The sequence below is a fragment of the Patiria miniata genome, unplaced genomic scaffold, assembly GCF_015706575.1.
Source record: "Patiria miniata isolate m_02_andy unplaced genomic scaffold, ASM1570657v1 HiC_scaffold_4, whole genome shotgun sequence".
NCBI classification, from domain to species: Eukaryota; Metazoa; Echinodermata; class Asteroidea; order Valvatida; family Asterinidae; genus Patiria; species Patiria miniata.
The window spans coordinates 5,466,015-5,484,754 of NW_024037071.1; the positions used below are offsets into that span (position 1 = coordinate 5,466,015).

At 37.0% G+C, this 18,740-nt stretch overlaps 1 protein-coding gene across 2 annotated transcripts; it reads right to left on the reverse strand.

Annotated features, from left to right (window-relative positions):
- Positions 1-588: 588 nt before the first annotated feature.
- Positions 589-17,785, reverse strand: LOC119740009 (CREB3 regulatory factor-like). Of its 2 annotated transcripts, XM_038215194.1 has the most exons (9): positions 17,526-17,784; positions 11,112-11,238; positions 10,198-10,441; positions 9,087-10,010; positions 7,987-8,188; positions 6,860-7,082; positions 6,443-6,516; positions 5,525-5,644; positions 589-3,946 (listed from the first exon to the last, which is right to left on the reverse strand). In XM_038215194.1, exons 3-9 carry the CDS (start codon positions 10,204-10,206, stop codon positions 3,837-3,839), a joined length of 1,662 nt encoding a protein of 553 aa, XP_038071122.1. In that variant the 5' UTR covers positions 10,207-10,441; positions 11,112-11,238; positions 17,526-17,784; the 3' UTR covers positions 589-3,836. The 2 variants fall into 2 exon arrangements, with proteins under 2 accessions (XP_038071122.1, XP_038071123.1); XM_038215195.1 differs by lacking the exon at positions 10,198-10,441 and having other exon boundaries at positions 17,526-17,785.
- Positions 17,786-18,740: the final 955 nt, after the last annotated feature.

The window sequence follows — 18,740 nt, forward strand, 5'->3', positions numbered from 1 at the left end:
GAGCAGACGTTCATGTGGGCATAGCCACAGTTGGACGTTTGACATATGATAGCATGTAAATTTTATGCGACCCGTGCGCCAGCCAGTCAGAGTGGTCCTAGAGACTGACATCATTTCAATCAGAAATGTGGACTAAGCTGTGGATTGGTCAATTTGGATGCCATGTTTTTGTAAGACAACGGGTTATGGAAGACCCGATAGAAGGCGCCCGGTGAATGGTCAGAATCTTGAGGTCAAGACGCAGTCTTGTTTTGCATAATTAATCGCCAAATCTGCTTGCATATCATAGACCCCTTGCACAAGGGGATATTCCATAGACTGTCCCTAGAGTACTTATCCAATATTTTTGGAATTTTATCATGAAATCTTCGAAGAGATTTCGTGAGATCCCATCACAAACAATCGCAGTCGCTACACCTTAGCGCATGAATGTTATAGCCCAATATTTTACTTGGGAATTCGGACAGAGCTAATTCACCTTGCTTAAATATTCAACATCCTTCAGCTTCTTCAGCAAAAACCAAATGACACCGGAACATTTTACTCATAAAAACAGAATAATAAGCACATTTTGGTTTCGTTTTGTAGTTCGGTGAAACAGATTTTATTCAACTGTTTCTTCTTCTTCTTTTTTCTTTTTTTAACATAATCCACGTACGCATATACATTTTAACGTCGAAGTCAAGCTGTTTATATAGTTGTTTAAATTTATATTTATAGGTTTTTTGTCAGTTCAGTGCAAAAAAATACAAATATATCACACACTGTTGCCTGTTTAACGTCATTCTCTATCGCTGCAAATGGAAATGTTTCAACAACAAAAAAACTTCAAAAAAGTGAACAAGATGAAGGAAAAATGAATGAATATATACCGCACAAGTTTTGATTTTAAAAATATTTGCATTAGAAGTGCATTTTATTTATTATCTCCGTTTTTTGCATATCAGTACAAAAATACTTCCTTTGAAATGAGTGTAGATATATTGATTTTTTACACCGTACTGACACTTAATTAACATTAACTGAAAATTGATTCTTATTTACAACGTAAGTAATTTCAACCATACAGAATGTTTATATTACAATAAGCCTCGTAAGCTTCAAATCAAATATTTTTCTTTCCTTCTACACGTGCAGTAAATACAACATTCTTCAATCTACACCAATGCGGTCCTGAGCTAATGTTTCATATTTATAGATATTTTTAAAAATATAATGACTACATATAAAGAACATCCCCAAAAGTTATATTCGGATTAACACCTTATCCCATCAATAATAATAACCTGTGGATCCTAGCTCTATGGTCAGATGAATTGTTTCTGGAATGCACCAACAAAAAATTAAATTGAAGAAAAAAAATGGCACTCCGAGGATTTTTTTTTCTCCCAAAAGAACTACCAGTTTCTGCAAGCAATCTATTTTCTAACTAAAATAATTAAATAAAATAAGAATAATAATCAAGAAATACCTTAAGGTTGGAGTCACACACTGGATTTTCATTTTTAACTTTAACTTAATTCCCAAAATTCTCGTAAAATAGAGAGTAAAATACCCCTCCACAACGAATCCAGAAACTCTACTTTAGAGATCCAAGATTCATACATGTTTCAGTATCAGCTATCATAAAAAAGAAAATACTGACAAAGAAAGAAAACATTCAGACTTACTTAATGATGACTTAATTAATTTTCTAAATTTTAAAAGAAAACTGGTCAAAATCACTTTGTCAAATTAACTTTCCTCATACAACTTTTTGTTTTTTAATTCTGCTTACGTTGTTCCTTGCACAATGTAAAATCTTAATTTATATTTACAAATGTATTTATTTGTTATGGTTTTGTTGTGTAAGCCATATAAGGCAAACATTTAACAAGTTGGAAGGCCTATAGGAAATGCACACACAAACAGTCGGGATTATTCAAATACTGTATCTGTACACGTGAAATTACCATCTATTGCAAATTCTGCTCCAAAAATAAAACTTGTTTCTTGCTTACAAACAAAAAAATGAAGAACCTGTACAATCATAAATATCTTCTTAGTCATAACGTTTTGTGAGAATTTAAAAGTTAACAACATGGCATCTACACAATGACTTTTAATTTCACAAACAGAAACACATCAGGCACAAACAGCAAATAATCAAAATAAATAAATAAATGAATTTTCATTGGTCAGCCATCTTGTGCAATTTACATAATATATAGAATAGAAGAAAATGTTTTCCATGTTCATTTTTTTTTATTTGTAATTTTTCAATATTTTTTTTTACAGAAATAATAGTTGAGGCACTTAAAACCGCATCCATCTCAAGGACCGTTTTGAGGAGAATTTTTAAAACATATTTTAAAACTGTCGATTTTTTTTGAATTTGCACCCAGTACTGAAGTGTTTGAAATGCATGGGAATGTCTTTCCTGAATACATGGAAAATATTCCATTTTTTTTTCTTTTCAATTTATTAATGCTGGCAAACCCTGTTCATTTTGTTTTTAAATCCAATTACATACTCGTCATTTTACTTAAAAAGCTTTTAAACTTCTAGACAATAAACTGCCACTTTTATTTTCAAGAACGCTTATTTTTATTGACTTGAGAGAAAAATCATTAATTTTTTGTCAGCAATCTTACTGAAACATTAAGAACTACCATAAAACACAAACTGGATTCATTTCATTTCTAAGAAACTAATTTTGGGCAGGATTTATTAGATGTTCTGTGTATCATATAGATATCCTCCGATATATAAAGATTGCAAATACATATAAAATTAGTCGCAAAGTGAGCATTCTAACTACCGAGAAATCTTCTTTGTTTCCAATATATGTCCTCCGGACCTTTCTATGAGTAACGGTGTATACATCTGTACAGCTTTTTTTTTCACTTGTAGCATTATATAACATTCCTTATATATATTAGCTTGATATCCTCTATAAATACAACTTTGTTATTATTTACATATTTACAAGCAACACACCCAACAAGTGAGGAAGAGATACATCAAAACATGTGAAGGCAAAAAGATGCCACATCCATTAAAACTAAATAAACACTAGTTTAAGTGTGATACCCAGGAAACGTGTTCCATGTGAACACAAAAAAAATGTAGTTATTCATAAATAGAGATTGGATTAAGGGAAAAGATGTAGAATACAAAATATGCAGAGGAACATTCTATATACACAAGTCTTATTTACATGAACAAAAATGTCTCTGGTACAACTTATACAAGATTGTGTTAATCTTAAGACAACCACATGCTCGACATTAAGGCTATGCTGTACATGTACATGTAGAAACATTATTTGAGTATCCCTACAGTCGTAACACAAGTAAATATCCCCCGCCCCCCCCCCCTTTTTTTTTTTTTTTTAAATATGAACTGAATGGAAAATGGCTAAAAATATAAAGTAACATATGGGGCAATTCTGCTGTGGAATTATTATCAATTTATCACACCGATACTTACATTTTGTTGCTGCCACTGTTTTGATTCTGGCATTCTAAGTCATTTTTTTTAGGGCTGTATTTTCTTTGTCTTAAGAAGTTGATAACAAGTTGACTCTGCAATATCTGTAAGAATTTTGGAAAAATGAAAAAATTGCATATTTTTTTGTCAGAATGGGTGGGGGGGGGGGGGGGCCGACCGTGGATGATTGAATTGCCTCCTCCCCCTCCAACCCAAAACAAAAGAGTAACAAATGCTGTATACATAACTATCAGAATGAAATATGAAACTTAAGGTACAACTTCCTAGCCTGAAGAATCTTCAGAACCAGGCTTCCGATCTTTTGTTCAGCATCCTTGGATTTCCATCTCCATATTCATCTCGTCTCAATCGTGATTGGTCAAGAAGTTCAGTCCTCCGCTCGCCTTGCTCCCAGTGGCCGCTTTCTCCAAGACGCCACTCACAAACTCCTTCGTGTGATTGGCCACCATCTGACCTGCACACACAAGCGTAAACAGATGTACAATTGTATTCTTCTTATTAAGTATTGTTCTTATTGCTAGGTTTTTTGGGGTGTTTTTTATGCCTCAAATCTAAGCACAAATTCATGGCGATTTTAAGCCGCAAATAGTGCTTAGAAATGTTACGTGCTCAGCCGAAATCGGCTGCGAACCAGTCAAATGCAGTACACATCAAATGGGAATTTGACTGGTAAACCGTTTTTTTGCTCAGCACGTTACTCATATATTTTAGTGCTACCCAGCTGCATGTAATTGGCTTGCAGAGGCTATACTACAGCATGTCTCAAAAGAATGAGTCAAACAACATTTTTTTCTGAGGAATATATTTTTTTTTGCAAACATTTACAATGAGATGATAGGGCGTTTGTTTACCCATAACAGGATTTTTGTTCTGTGTGATTTGGACCTTTTGTTACGGCAAAGCTTGTAAAGACTGTCAAAATCTGCTTGGGCGAAAAAATTCAGATTATCTGGTATCTAATGAACGGCATTCACATCCCTCCTTGATATGTGAATGCCTTTCATTAATACCAGATAATAAATAAAAGTGGCCTAACTTCGAATTCACGTCCTTTCATTTAAGTAGCTGTATCTCTGGACTGGGGTGTCCAAATGAGATGGGATCAAGACCATTGTGTAGAGTACTTATTGCACCTTCAGACTCTACGGATAAGTTTTGCAAAAAGAGAGTTCTAGTATTTTCAATATTTATGGATTGACTGCTACATTTTTATTGACCCAAGCTGTATGTCTGCCTTCTTGTTTGTTTTGTGTAATTGTAAAAAGAAGAACTCAAGGTAGTTCACGTAATTCTGAAAATACAGAAGAGGGAGTTTTCATCTACATGTAGTCATTAGACAAAAGCAAATTCATGCTTCCAATTGGATAACAACCTCAAACTTTTAAATATTTTGAGCAAATTCTCTTGGTACAAATAGACAAAGCTCTGCTGTTTTCCTCATAAATTATCTGTTTCTGTTGATATTTTATCCATGAGTAGCACCCTGAATTTTAATTTAAATCATTACGACTAAAATTTGCATTAGCTTAAAGCCGTTGACATTTGCACTGCCCAACAGCAAGTCTAATCAACACTCGAAGCGCTCTACATGTTTAAAAGATTTTTGCGTTTGTTTTCCCAGCATCGCCACAGATTTGGCAAGTGGCCAGGGCAAAGTATACAGACTGCATCTCTTGAAAGGATTCCAGCTGATCGTAAGGATTTAGAATTGTATTTCAAATTCACAAACTCAGTTGCCACGACCAGTAATAATTCTATTCAGAGAGTCTGAAGTAAATCTTTTGTTTCACTTTACAGAAACATCAGCTTTTCTGTAGGTTCTTGCTTCATGTTTTTGGTATTGTAACAGGTTTTTTGTACTGACATCTCAATATACTGGTAATTTGTAACAATACAAGAGTCATCTGCAAATGGACAGCCATCCACAGAGTTATATCTCCAAAAGTAATCATTCGTTCTCCTGTGAAAATTCAAAACGCACAGTTGAACATTTTTACATGCACATCTGCTAACAGGTTATTTTTATTCTTACCGAGTATGCTTTTGATGAGAGCGTTGAGTTTGTCCGAGAGACACGGTGATTCCTTGGGTTGTTGGTTTAGATAAACGATTACTTCACTCCGGATTGCTTTGATCACCTGCATCAACCGATCTGTCATAAAAAAAATATCAAAATCCAGACGTTTAGAATCTTTCTACCCATTTAAAAGTGAAAAGATCTGTTAGAGTTTCCCAAGTCTTTATTTCTTTTAAATTTATACATGGACATCATCTCATCCTGAATTTTTCTTCTTATTTTCTCTTCACCGATATTGTAAATTTCCTCCAAGAATAAGCTTAGTAAGTTCTTCAAAATCATTTATTTAACATATATGTAAGAAAATGACTTGTATTTTGTTCTTATTTTTTATTTTATTTTTATTTATGCTAGAGTGTTTTAACCAGAACCTTAGACACAGAAAAATTTAATGAAATATTTTTTTTATGGGGCTAGGTGTGGGCAGAGTTGGGGAATTTTGGGGAATAGCTTTTTTTCTTCTTTATTGAAAAAAAAACAAGATCTTTTCTCTAGCTGTTTTTCAGCAAAGAAGAAGGGAGATAACATGGGCCGATTTTTTTATATCGATGTCTCATTCAAAAGTTAAAAACTTTTGTATCGTTAGAAAAGTAGCAATTTAGAAAATGAATCTATTTTTCGGTATGAAACTCGAAAATAGCACGGGAAATGCATCTTGAAGCTATCCTCCAGATTCTTAAAAATCAAGAAAGAGATTTTTTTTTAGCATTTTGTAGGATAGAGGAAGTCAGAGCCCAGTCACTATTACTTTCCATGGGGTTGGAAGCCCTTTGAAAGTTTATAAGTACAAAGATGTCATTGTGCTGGATTTTTAAGAATTCAGGAAGGTTTTCAATAACAAAATAGTACAGTTTATAATAAACAAGAACTAACCGCGTTCCTTCTCCAAGCCATACAGCTTGACTTTGTTGGCCTCGTGTTGAGCTTTCTTCTTCAGACGGCAAGCTCTGTAACAAAACAAAATATAAGGAATGACAGAAGATGAGCAAAAATGATTTTGGATATTTCAGATGGTTTTTAGCTATATGGAACAGTGACTGCTGAGAACAGAATGTTATCTCCCAAGTCAAAATAGTCATGTTAGTCACTGACCAACTGAGTGGCCAACTGACTGAGTCATAGAATATCATAAGGTCCTTAAGGATCTGTTCTGATTAGGCAAGTATAGTCTCGTTAAGTCTGAAATGTCAGAGATATCTGACAGTTTGTGGAGTAAACTTATAAATCCTCTTAAAGGATTAACTCGTCTAATTTTACTTTGATTTTGCGAGAGGGAAGGAATATTTTTACCTTGATGCGAGTTTGTTCTTCTCCTTCCTGGATCGATTCCTGGCGTTAGGCGGCAGGGCGCTGACAGGAATCATACCACTGATGACCTTGTTGAGTTTATGCAGCTCGTTGCCGATCAACAAGAGTCTCTTAGGGTTAGGGGTCAGGTCGTCGTACTCGCTCCGACGAGATTTGACCTTTGGAGGAAACAGGCCCCGGGCGGTGCTGGAAGTGGTGGCCACACCTGTGAAGTGAGGAATGATCCGCAAGAAATGGACGGAAGGATTTAGTCATCTTCTTGAAGCTTTCAGCAAAATCAAAGAAATATTTACGAGCATTTGACAATTCAAATGCTTAAATCCTGAGTGTATTTTCATAATTTTTGATTTAGCACTAAAGAAAAATTACCATTAACTACACAATGGTAATTACTCAAATGTCTTAGTCTTAATGATACAGCGTTTCGCAAGTCAGACTCCAAGAAAATGAAGACTTTGTTATCTGACAAGTGTTAGACAACAAATGTATTAAAAATCGTCATTTGATTAGCATAAAATATTATGGTAATCATTTTACAACCTTACAAGTGATGACAAAATAACTGTCCAATTTTTTTTTTATACATGTATAAATCATGTATACATGATCTCCATTATCTCAAGTTGACTATGGGTTTGTGTTTTCCTGCAAAGTCTCATGCGCTGTGTATCAGTGCAGCTGTGCATTCTTGAGCAGTTCTGCAGATTCATGAAGTCGAAAACAGATGGAGATAGGCAGCGTTCAGCCATATGTAGATAACACTACATGTATGATTGACCAAAAAATGACGAACTGTGAAAATGCAATTATCATTCTTGGGTATGGAACTCATGTATAGATGTGCCCTCTATGTTGTTTATAGTGCTTTAAATACAAATTTTCAAAGTGCTTCGCTATTGTGACCCCTGTTCATCAGGCCATGAGACCACTTTTTTGCAACAAGCTTGAGATCATGCAATCTAGTGGCTATACCCATACTTGCTGGAGAGAGGCAATTGTAGTAAAGTGTCTTGCCCAAGAACACAAGCACCATGTAGAAGAACACACTGGAGCTCTCACTGAGTGGTCACATGAACTTACGATGTGAAAGTTTACTTGACTGTTCTTACCATGGTCCTCTGACATGTCACTGCATGCGTCGTCGTCATCTTCCTCCTCCTCCTCGACATCACTAAGCCCCTCCCCCTCCTGCATGATGTCATCATTCTCTTCATCTTCCTGATCCTCATGCTCGCTACCCAAGCCTTCGTCATGGGAGTCGTAGCCATCTGTCGCCCCACTGGTGAACGCTCTGGAAGTGTCAAACTCCTCCTAAGAGCAAACAGACAATACAAATATGACAAAACTAGCAGGGATGCAAGTCATGCAATTGCCTGATTTGATATTTCTTTTCCAAATTGTGAATTATGTTCAAAAACGTGTATACTTTTTCTTTATACCTATAATTTTAGGTAAAAATGTCAGAGGCACTTCCACTCCGGGACTATGATTGGCTAGTTGAGCTGGGCCTAGAAGTGTCAGTTTAGGGCATTATTTTACTCTGTGACTCAGTCAGTCAGTCGGTGACTAAGTCAGGCAGGGCAAGCCTGGCCCTTTTGGTCCACTGAGCACAATTACACACACGTACATGTATGTAAATGCAGTAATGTCAGAAGGACACTTTTGAGACACTGGAATTTAATGGAGAGCAAGCCCGCCCTCCCCCCCCCCCCTCCCCAGCTATAGCACATGTATCTCAGCCAATCACAGCCCTCCATGACTGCCCATAAGCAAATTAGCAAAGTGACCCTGACCTCGCTTTGCAGGAAAATTACTAAAAAAAATAAAAGTTCCCGCCGTGTGAATTTCAGACTGCTGGAATGAAGGAAGTACTGCATGATTCAAGCAGGAAATGAACAAGACAGGAATTTATGACTCGATGGTGTAGCAGTTTGAGGGTCAATTTAGGTGTTTATGGCAAAATTTGTGCAGAATTGGTGGAATTTAGAGAATTCTGAAATTGAAATTTACTTAAACTGTAACTTATTTGTCCTCTTTTCATTTCATGGATCATTGAAAAATCGTAGTTTTTTGGTATTGCCAGAAACTTATTGCTTAGCCAAGTTACGTGCTTAATAGTAAGAGTTATTTCAGAACCACTCAGGCAAAATGCTAAGCAAATATTTCCTGTGCTTTAACAGCTCCATGAACTTTGTCCCAGTAACCATACCTTGACAATGAGTATCTTTCTCTCAGGTGATGAGCTGGTTCTGCGAGCTGCTGCCATCCTACCACTAGCCCGTGAGTCGGTCCCATCCTCATGAATGAAGGATTGAATCTCGTGCCATTTCTGGTCTTTGCCTCTCTTTTGGTCCCCTCTCGGCTCTAACATGCTGGGATGAAAGCTTTGATGACTCATGAGCTTTCTCAGCTTGCTTGGATGGTGATGTGTGGGGGCTGTCTTGAGAGTGAGTCTATCGGTGGATTTGGATGACTTCTCTCTGTGAGGTCGAGCTCCTAGCTTGGTGGACAGCGGGGCGGAGGGTTTAACGGACGGGCAATCGGGCGACATCAGAGTTTCATGCACAGGGGAGGCTCTCCCCGATTCTCTCCTGGCATCCGACACGACATCGGCAGCTGGACCAGCCATACTGCACTCTGCCTTGACAGGGTTACCTGTTAAGTTACTATGCCCCTCCGACTTCTTCTTAGAAGCGACCGAACTGATGCAAGCGTTATGTGAGCTCAGCATGGCATCGAAACTCTGCGAGTCGTCGTTGTTGAGCTCAGCTAAGGTCGGCGAGTAGCTCAAGTCATCCTCTGGGTGTTGTAAGGGACTGGAGATGTCATCAAACCCAGAGAAGTCCCACAAGGAAGCCTTGCCGCTGTCTACGAAGGACGTCTCCAACAGCGACCCCTCACTCCAGAAACTGGTGTTGAGCTCACCTCCTAGATCACTAATCTCCATCGGCCGGGGAAACTCAAAGACACTGTCCATGTTTTTACCCCGGTCAAGCCCCTCGTCTTGCTCATACATGAACGTTGACTGCGGACTGCCGGTGTATGTAGACAGATCTGGAGAGTACAGAGCACGATCGGAGCTCGACCCCGGCCCAGCAAAATTGCCGAACGACAAATCCATCCTGGTGGCCGACTGTGGATTTAAGAACACAAGGCTATTACTTATCACACTGCTTTCCAGCAATTGTAGTTAATCTATGTCAAAATTATGCATTTTTTAACAATTGGTGGGCAAAGTGCTGGCAAAAAAATGTAGGCAGATCAAACACTGCATGTAGCCAAGCACTTGTAAAGATCATAAGACCTGAAGAAACACAAACCATAAACATTTGTCCTGTTGGTCACTACAATCGTCACAGCAACACAGCAGCCTTGTGGATCCTAGACCAATGGTTGGACGGTATCCAGCTGCTGAGTGTCTGTGAGTTTCTTCTGTTTACTCTTCTACTTGGGTGAATCTCTGGAGATGTTTTGGATGAAGATGGAAGCCTCTGACACAAATGGTTGCATTACACCATTCCATGTCAAGGGCCTTGCCTCGTCACCCACACTACAACTCAGGTCCTGTAGCGTGCAATAGCAAAGAACAGATAAAAACCTGAACGCAGAATCTAACAAGATTGTATTATGATGCATGTAGTAGCATCATGCTGATCTAGGCAATGATTTTTTTTTTTGCTTGATTTGGTAACAGCTGTCGGTCAGTGTTTGTTCAACTACAGAAGTCACTCGTTAGGGACAGGTTATAACTATTACTAAAAGTCTACCTATAACAAACAAAATTCTAGAAATTAGTGCTTGGCTAACTCGATCCAGTTAAAATGTAATTTGACTCCTTCTTTGGAAAATTCTGCTTTCATCTGCAATAGGTTGTAGCAAATAACCATGGTAACAGGGTCTTGAGTGTAGTATCTCTTTTCAAAATTAAAATCAACAGTTTATTTTTCTTCATATTCTACATAACGTTTAATCACACACTCCCTTTTACATTTCTCAATAATAATATATAAAATCTAGTTTTTGCGTTTAGACGTTAACACAAAACTCTTGATACAGACATCAATGAGCGTTTATTTATTTTTTTTTTTAGAGCTGAATAATTTTCAATCAAACAAATAATGGAAAATAATCAGTTAATCTCAATGTTGACCCGCCTTTTTTTTTTTGTGAGTCATGAACTTATGGACACAAACCAGGAAATGATATATATATAGCTGAACTTTGAGAGACTGACCTGTTTAATTGTTTGACAACAATTAATGGTTGACCTGTGATTGTGTAACACGGCTTGTCCAAAGGGCAAGGTCTTTTATGATGAAAAATGCACGCCACTGGTGTGGTTTGTACTTGGATTCACGATTCTGCGGGGAAAAAGACAAAAAAAAAAAAAAAAAATTATGAAAATAACAAATATGGCACCTCCCCCTTCCCCCAAGTTACTGTCATGAATGTCGAAGTCATTCAGGAAATCTTTTTGCTAATAACCACCAAAAAAAATGTTTTTGTTGCATTCACATGGATTTTCTTCAGTCGTATTGCACAACACCTGGAAAAAAATTGTTGACAAGTTTGTTGCACCTTGCACATGCCCCTCCATTCCCAAGATTGTCCTGACAATCAGTGGATTTGGCAAACTGCCCGGCAAATTCCACAGTTCAGTGACATCAGTCAATATTCAACCTCTTGGAAGAATGGAATCTTCTGCGTGAATAATTCATGAGGGGGTGTGTGCACAGTTCACTTCAGGCTGTATACAAATTGCAACCTTGGTGAATAATGAACACGTACATATTTGTGTTTATGACTTATTCATGAGGCTAAACCAGGTAACAATTGCCAGGTTACTGCAGCATACACAATCAACAATAGAGCCGTCAGGTGATTTTGTCTGCTATGCAGTCACTTCACAGAAAATAATCTTTCCCAGGTATTCAGGGCTGCATGACAATGGATGTTCAGCCTACGCCCTTATCCCCAAAACCTATGTTGCACCATTTTGCAAACACATGCATGTACATTTTGTACATATTTTTTTTTACAGCACCTTTCGTACATACTCAAAGGCTTTATAAAAATTACTCCACAGCTATATTTACATGAATATTTATCACAATAAATATCAAATTAAAAATTCAATAAAAATTCAAATGCATGAATTGGCCTTTTTATTTTTATTTTATTACCTCAGATAAAAGATATTTCCTGGAATGTACACAACAAGAATTTTAAAATAAGCTCCACTACTTAAAATTAAATTCCATGTCAATTTGTGCTGACAAAACACAGGAAGTAGTTTAATAAACAAATTGTTATGAGTAATATTATATTTTTGTATTGCTTTGGCAAGATATGGCACGAATGCCTTAGCAGTACTTCTTTCATTTTAACCAGCCACATTGTACATGTACATTGTACATGTATGTAATTTATATTCAGAAAGTGAAACCTACCAAATGGCCTTGAAACACATTATGAAACATTCCACCGCTTAACAGAAAAAAAATATTTATATTTTTATATAAGGCCAAAAAAAAAAATATTTGGTCTCTGGTCAGACCAAAGTTCCGGAATTGATGCGGGGACGCGTCTTTTTTTTTTTTTGCTTTTTTTTTTTTTTCTTCAAGCTTGGATTGTACAGACAAGGTGGGGTACTATTTTGCTTTTTTGGTGTCCTCATGTACATTGGTGTCCTCCATAATTTGCCTTGGTGCAATTTCCCATTCCTTTGTGCTCTTTGGTAAAAAAAATTGAGGAGGTGCGGCAATAGAGGGCGCTGTTGGAGCTGCCGCGGAACATTTTGGAAAAAAAAAGATCGACGCACATGATTAAAATCGACGTGCGCGCTGACCAGAGACCGACTTATTTTTTTTTTGGCCTAAGACATCAGATGTTTCAAAGCATGCAGAATACATGTTTATACGCTGATAAATATTAATCATACTAGTTATCAAAGATTGTATTGCATCTTCTGTAAAATACTTCAGGGGTTTTTATAATAACTTACAAACATGAATGTACATCGGCACTATAACTCAATAAACTAAAACAGTGTGACAACTTTTTTTTTCTAAGGAAACGATCAACTATTTGACATCAATTACAAAAAAATGTCAATTCATGCCACCCAATTGAAATACTTGATACCATTATCGGATGATGTCATATATCCCATACCTGCATAAATATATCCACCTGTCACATGATTAATATGGCATAGGCACATGCACATACTCCACCAGGCAATACGTGATCCCTATGCCTGGCGCCCACACACATTCACAGGGCAGCTTGCCAGCTGTTTTTATGCCCAAGGTTTTCTCGGGGTCACCCAGAATCTAGGTTGCTTGTTTGCTGGTACAATTAAATTGCACTCGTGAGCTGGGATAATTTCATGCAGCAGCTAAGCATGCAGACACCATTATTGCTTAGCATTATACCGCTGTGCGACTAGATACTTGATTACTCAAGTACTCAGGAGTAGTTTGTTCTTCTTGTGGTTTTTCATCTGCTCGAGTACTCGTCCTGGCGCGAGTAGAAGCAGGTACTCACGAGTAGCAATTTAGGGTTTAGGGTTCACGTCTTAATACGTCCCCTGCAAACTCCCTCCACCTCTCTCTCCCTAGGATTCCATTTGTCCCAAAAAAATTCAAATAAATGACTCAAAACGTTGCACAGTAAGGATATCTCAGTGCTGATGAATATGGTGTGACTTGCACGATATGGTTGTAGTTTAGTTCCTGTCATAACTAACGTATGTCATTTTTCTGCTTAATATGGGAATGTGGTTAACAATTCACGAGTACTAGACTACTCGCGAGTAATTTCTTTGCGAGGACCACTACTCACCCAAATAAGGAAACAATGTGCAAAACATATAGCAATTCTATGAATTAAAAAAAATTTCAATTAATTTTTTTTAAAGGGAGACAGGCGAGAAAAAGGAAGTGGGCAGGGGCTAGAAAATGGTTAATTTTTTTTTCAATCATATGTGAAGTATTCTGCTAACTTAATACTGCTTCTCAATCTCAACTCATTCATATGATTAGGGGGGGCCAAATAATTTAGATTTATGCAACATTCTCAGTTTTATGACCGTGGTCATTGGTCAGACCCCTCAACCGAAAATAAGCAGTTCCATTGTGTGATTATATTCTCAGACACACAGCAAATACATGTAGTTATTTCACAGACGGTTCCTACATGTTTATGCAGCCTGGCCCTGTACTGGAGGTTATGAGTCAGCTGTCCCGAGTACCAGGAAACTCTGTAGCCTGGAGTCCATCCAATTTCCCCAACCAACTCCCTCCAATGACCAACCTACAGACTAACAGAGAACACTCTATTATGTACATGTACAGTTGTACATTTCTGTGTACCCAGGCTAGTCTGAGCTTACATAATGCACCAGGGCCCATGTTATAGGGATGCTAATGAGCAGAATGTTATAACCAGTGGAGATTTACCAATCCAAATCTAGCTGAAATGCTTACAACCTTCATGAAAAATTCGTTTCTAATTGAGCTTTTTTGATTTTGTAAAGCAATATTTGATTTAAAGCAATATATTGCCTGTAAAATCATATTGTGCAAAAGAAGCTCGGTAAAGCTTGAGGCGAGGAAATGACATGTATTCTACTCTTACTTTGATTACATGTTTCATAATTTAATGAAAGATCATAAAAGGACACTGCTGTTTTACATACCCGTACCCGCGCCCTTTTCCCCGAAAGTGAAATAGTACTTGTTAGGGACTTCCTCAAAGTGTGCAGTCTCATGACACTGCATGCAACTTGCACGATTAGTGTGCAACAAAGACACACGGATATAGACATCATGAAATCAGCCATAAAGTAGACAAAACAAACAAACAAACAGCCCAACAAACACAATAAACAAACAAACACAATATGTCAAGTTGTCAACTGAACATTTATTTGCTGTCATGTCTGTATACCATTTACCATATGGTTCAGAAATTCACATGTAACACGTACAGGATGTAGACATTTTTCCTGCAGTTAAACGTGTCTGTGCTAAATGTGTGGAATTAATTACTGAGTAATAATATTTCCTTGTTCTAAATTATAGTAAATTTCAAACAAAAAGGAGTTTGTATGTGTACAACTATATGTACATACGTGATGTACATGTACTTTGCAAGAAACATTCCATTTATGACCCAAGGCCATGGTGAAATAATACACAGAAGTTTCATATTACCCTGGGGATTGCAATGCCTGGTGGACTGGGTCAAGTCTAGAGTTCACTGCAAGGACACTCACGTTTCTGACAGTCAGGGGGTCCGCCCATTGCTAGCGTGAAGGATTGTCAACAAAGCAACAATGGCTCATCGCCGTGGTAATTTCATGCAGCATTAGCCACAGTTGTGATGCCTCAAGAAAATGGTTATTCATGGACCTCAAATAAAATAATTATCGGAATATCACAATGGACTATCCAACTTAAGCTTAAACACAAAATGCTATTGTTTACTTTTGATTACAATTTACATAATGCTATATATACTTTGTTTACATACAATACTCTGTGACCACTGATTAACATCTTTGTATTGTTGCATTTTTTATCCATAAACCAGAGCCTATCTGAGTGTGACCACAAACCGAAATGCATTTCTAGAAAATGCATTGTACTTTAACCCTAACCATGAACCCTTGCTGGTTGAATAATAACCAAATTTCACCTTAATTTCAACTAAAAGCTGATGTGACTAAAAGGCAAAGTTGTTTTTTTTTTAACCCCCCCCCCCAAAAAAAAGAGAGAATGTTTCACCACCCATAAGAGGGATACAGGGTTATGAGTATGTGAGGTTGGCACACCCTGTAAATAAGGCCACACAAAAAAAGTCTCTGGTATGGAGCTTGCCCAAAAAGTGGTGCGGCGACGTGGCTTTTTTTTTTTACCTGATTTTTTTGCTTCAAATGTCGGCTGATGACTGCAAATGGTGCCCAACTAAACTTAGTGCAAATATATGGGAGTCCAGAGAGGCCACATAAAGCTTATTCTCGACCATAACCCAATCTAAAAACACGTTAAAATTGTGCAGCAGCAGGATTCCAGTCAAACCAGTGAGTTTGGCGGTTTTGAGACTATCATCTTTTATTAAAAAAAAACTTTTTCATTTTGCCGACGCGCATGGCTACGGCGACGCGCGCGCATACCAGAAACCGGAGACTTTTTTTTTGGCCTAAAGAGAAAACACAAACAAACTTCAAGGACATCACATGGCGTGCACATCAGGTGATCGTCTGTTCAGTGTACTTTCCAGTTCAAAACCCGCCATACTGTACACAATCTATTCAGACAATGAATGTAGTCTTAACACTGTAGTTTCCTGGTTGTTGCGTGATTAACATGTAATGTACACAACCGTGGAATATATTTGTCAAACCACATCCCGTAGACTACAAGATAGAATACACATCAATGTTGTGTTAAGGTGTTTTTTTTAAACACTTCATAAATTGCATAAATGGATTTTGGTTTTGGGGGCTAGTCACTGTAATTTGAACTCAATCTGTCATCTGAGGCCTCATTTCTTGAAATTGCTTTGCTGAATATATTGTGCGTAATTAATAGTTACTAGCGGAAAATGATCGGTGTGCCCTCAATTGACGTATTTTTGAGCCAGGTTTCAAAATACAAATTTTAATTGTACAAATTTGTGCTATCAATGGTTAAAAGGGTATTTTGCCACAATTTTCATGATAAATTAACGTTATGTTTTCAGTATTATAGCGATATGTTTTAAAGATCATGTTGTAATATTTAACCATAACAAATATATAATTGTTCGCGCGTGCCAACAGTGACTTCAGAGGACAGTGAAGTTTGGGCATTTAATTATACCACTTAAGGCCCTCTGCGCAATAACCAAGCCTCTCCATTAACCATTGCATTTTGTGTTTGCGCACACTCTTTAGGCCTTTTACACACAGACAGACATCAGACAGACAGACAGACAGACAGGCATCAGACACCGTAGGATCTTTTAATATAGGATAAAACATGTGATTAACAAAAATCAGCTGAAAAACTGTCACAAATAACATTGCATGACATGATTTAGCCAAAAACGATTATACATACTATTTAAAAACTTTTCCTTTTTATGTCAATGAATAAAAAAATTTGTCTCTTAGAGCTCCGCACAAATATCAATTTTAAGTGGTCATTATTAATTATATTGTATATTGATAATGAAATTAATATAGCATGAAAATAATACATATATCCTAGATTCAATAAGTTTATTTAACTTGTTTGGGGGAGTATGTGGGCAAAAACCCTGTACGCGTCATAGGGGTAATTAATTCAAGCTTGGAAGTAATTATTTAGCCTATTTAATTAATTTATTAATTATTCTTAAATCAAGAAAAAAAATATTAAATTCATTCCAATTCTCGACTGATGCAAAAATATGAAGCATCGAGCAAAGATTCATGTCCATCTTGATTTTCAAACAATCGAAAACCCTTCAAATTAGTTTTTCAGAAAAACAAAAAAACACCTATAAAGTAAAGAGATAGACCAAACATTCTCAACAAAAGGAAACGTGTAACAATGCAAGAAATGTAACACATGGTAACACAAAAGTCAAAACATCATGACATAATATAAAGGCCTACCTTATTTTAATGAAGAACTTTTCTTGAAATACTGTCCGAGCCTCAGAGAAAACCAATGTTTTAGTTGTGAATCAAATGTAGTCAAAAGCAAATCCACTGCATCCGTGTTTCGTGCTGCCGACGTATCCTGTTGTAGATCACATTTAAGAAATATATCATTTTTTTTTCCCTGAACGGGTGTTAGGAATTTTCCCCCAGAAAACCCACGTCAACTGTTTTCTAGATAGTTCAGCTGTGTTCTGTTCTGATCGACATGACTTGCATAAAAACCGGCTCGATTTTTTTGTTTTGGATCTGTCACTTACATCTCAAGGATGGGCCCAGAAATAATTGCATAAAATATTGACCAATCACAGACTTCGTACGTAAGGGGCTGGCCCACAGTACCTCCATGCAAAATAGGTCAGGTTCGCAGATGTTAAGGAGATTTTAGTCATAATAAACTCCTTTTCTGTCAATTTTAAGCTGTATTTTGAATAATTTTGTTTGCAATTTTGTTTTATATACAAGAATCAAACAAATTACTTTCATACTGTGCTAATATAAATTTGAATGTTCTTATGAAAAGATTATAATTGATTTGTTTTTGGTCACTTTAAAATGAAATCTTGTAACAAGAACGAACCGGATGAAACGGGTTTGGGATTTCATTAGATCACGTGCAGCGGCCGCACTTGCCAGGACCGTACCATTTATCACCCCCGAAAATTACGAGTAAATTTTATAGATTTATCAATTTGAAGAAATTCCTTATCAATATCATGCAAATAATATAACTAATACTATTTAATAAAGACTTTCTCAAAGGACATTTAATTTTCAGGGCGAAAAATACAAAACTGTAGCGGGAAGTATTACGCGCAGGGTCGTGTTATTGTTTATAAAAATGGTTGGTTCCAATCCAAAGGGGGTATTTTTCCTCGAAGGCCCATCGCTCGAAAGGTCTTGTATTGCGTCATATGTTTGGGAAATCCTGTAATGGCACGGTATGGTCGGCTATCGAACTGGCGATGTCCTATGCTGGTACGGGCAAGCACTGTGTATGGGTGCATGCCATGCAGCACGCAAGCCTTTGTATGTAAATATTACAATCCAGGGTTTTTTTTATGCCGAAGTACCACGCAATTTCGAATGATTGGGATGTTGAAAAATGAAACCTCTACCCCATAATGAGAGAATACCGAACCTATTCGTGACTATGAGAAGTGCAATCAC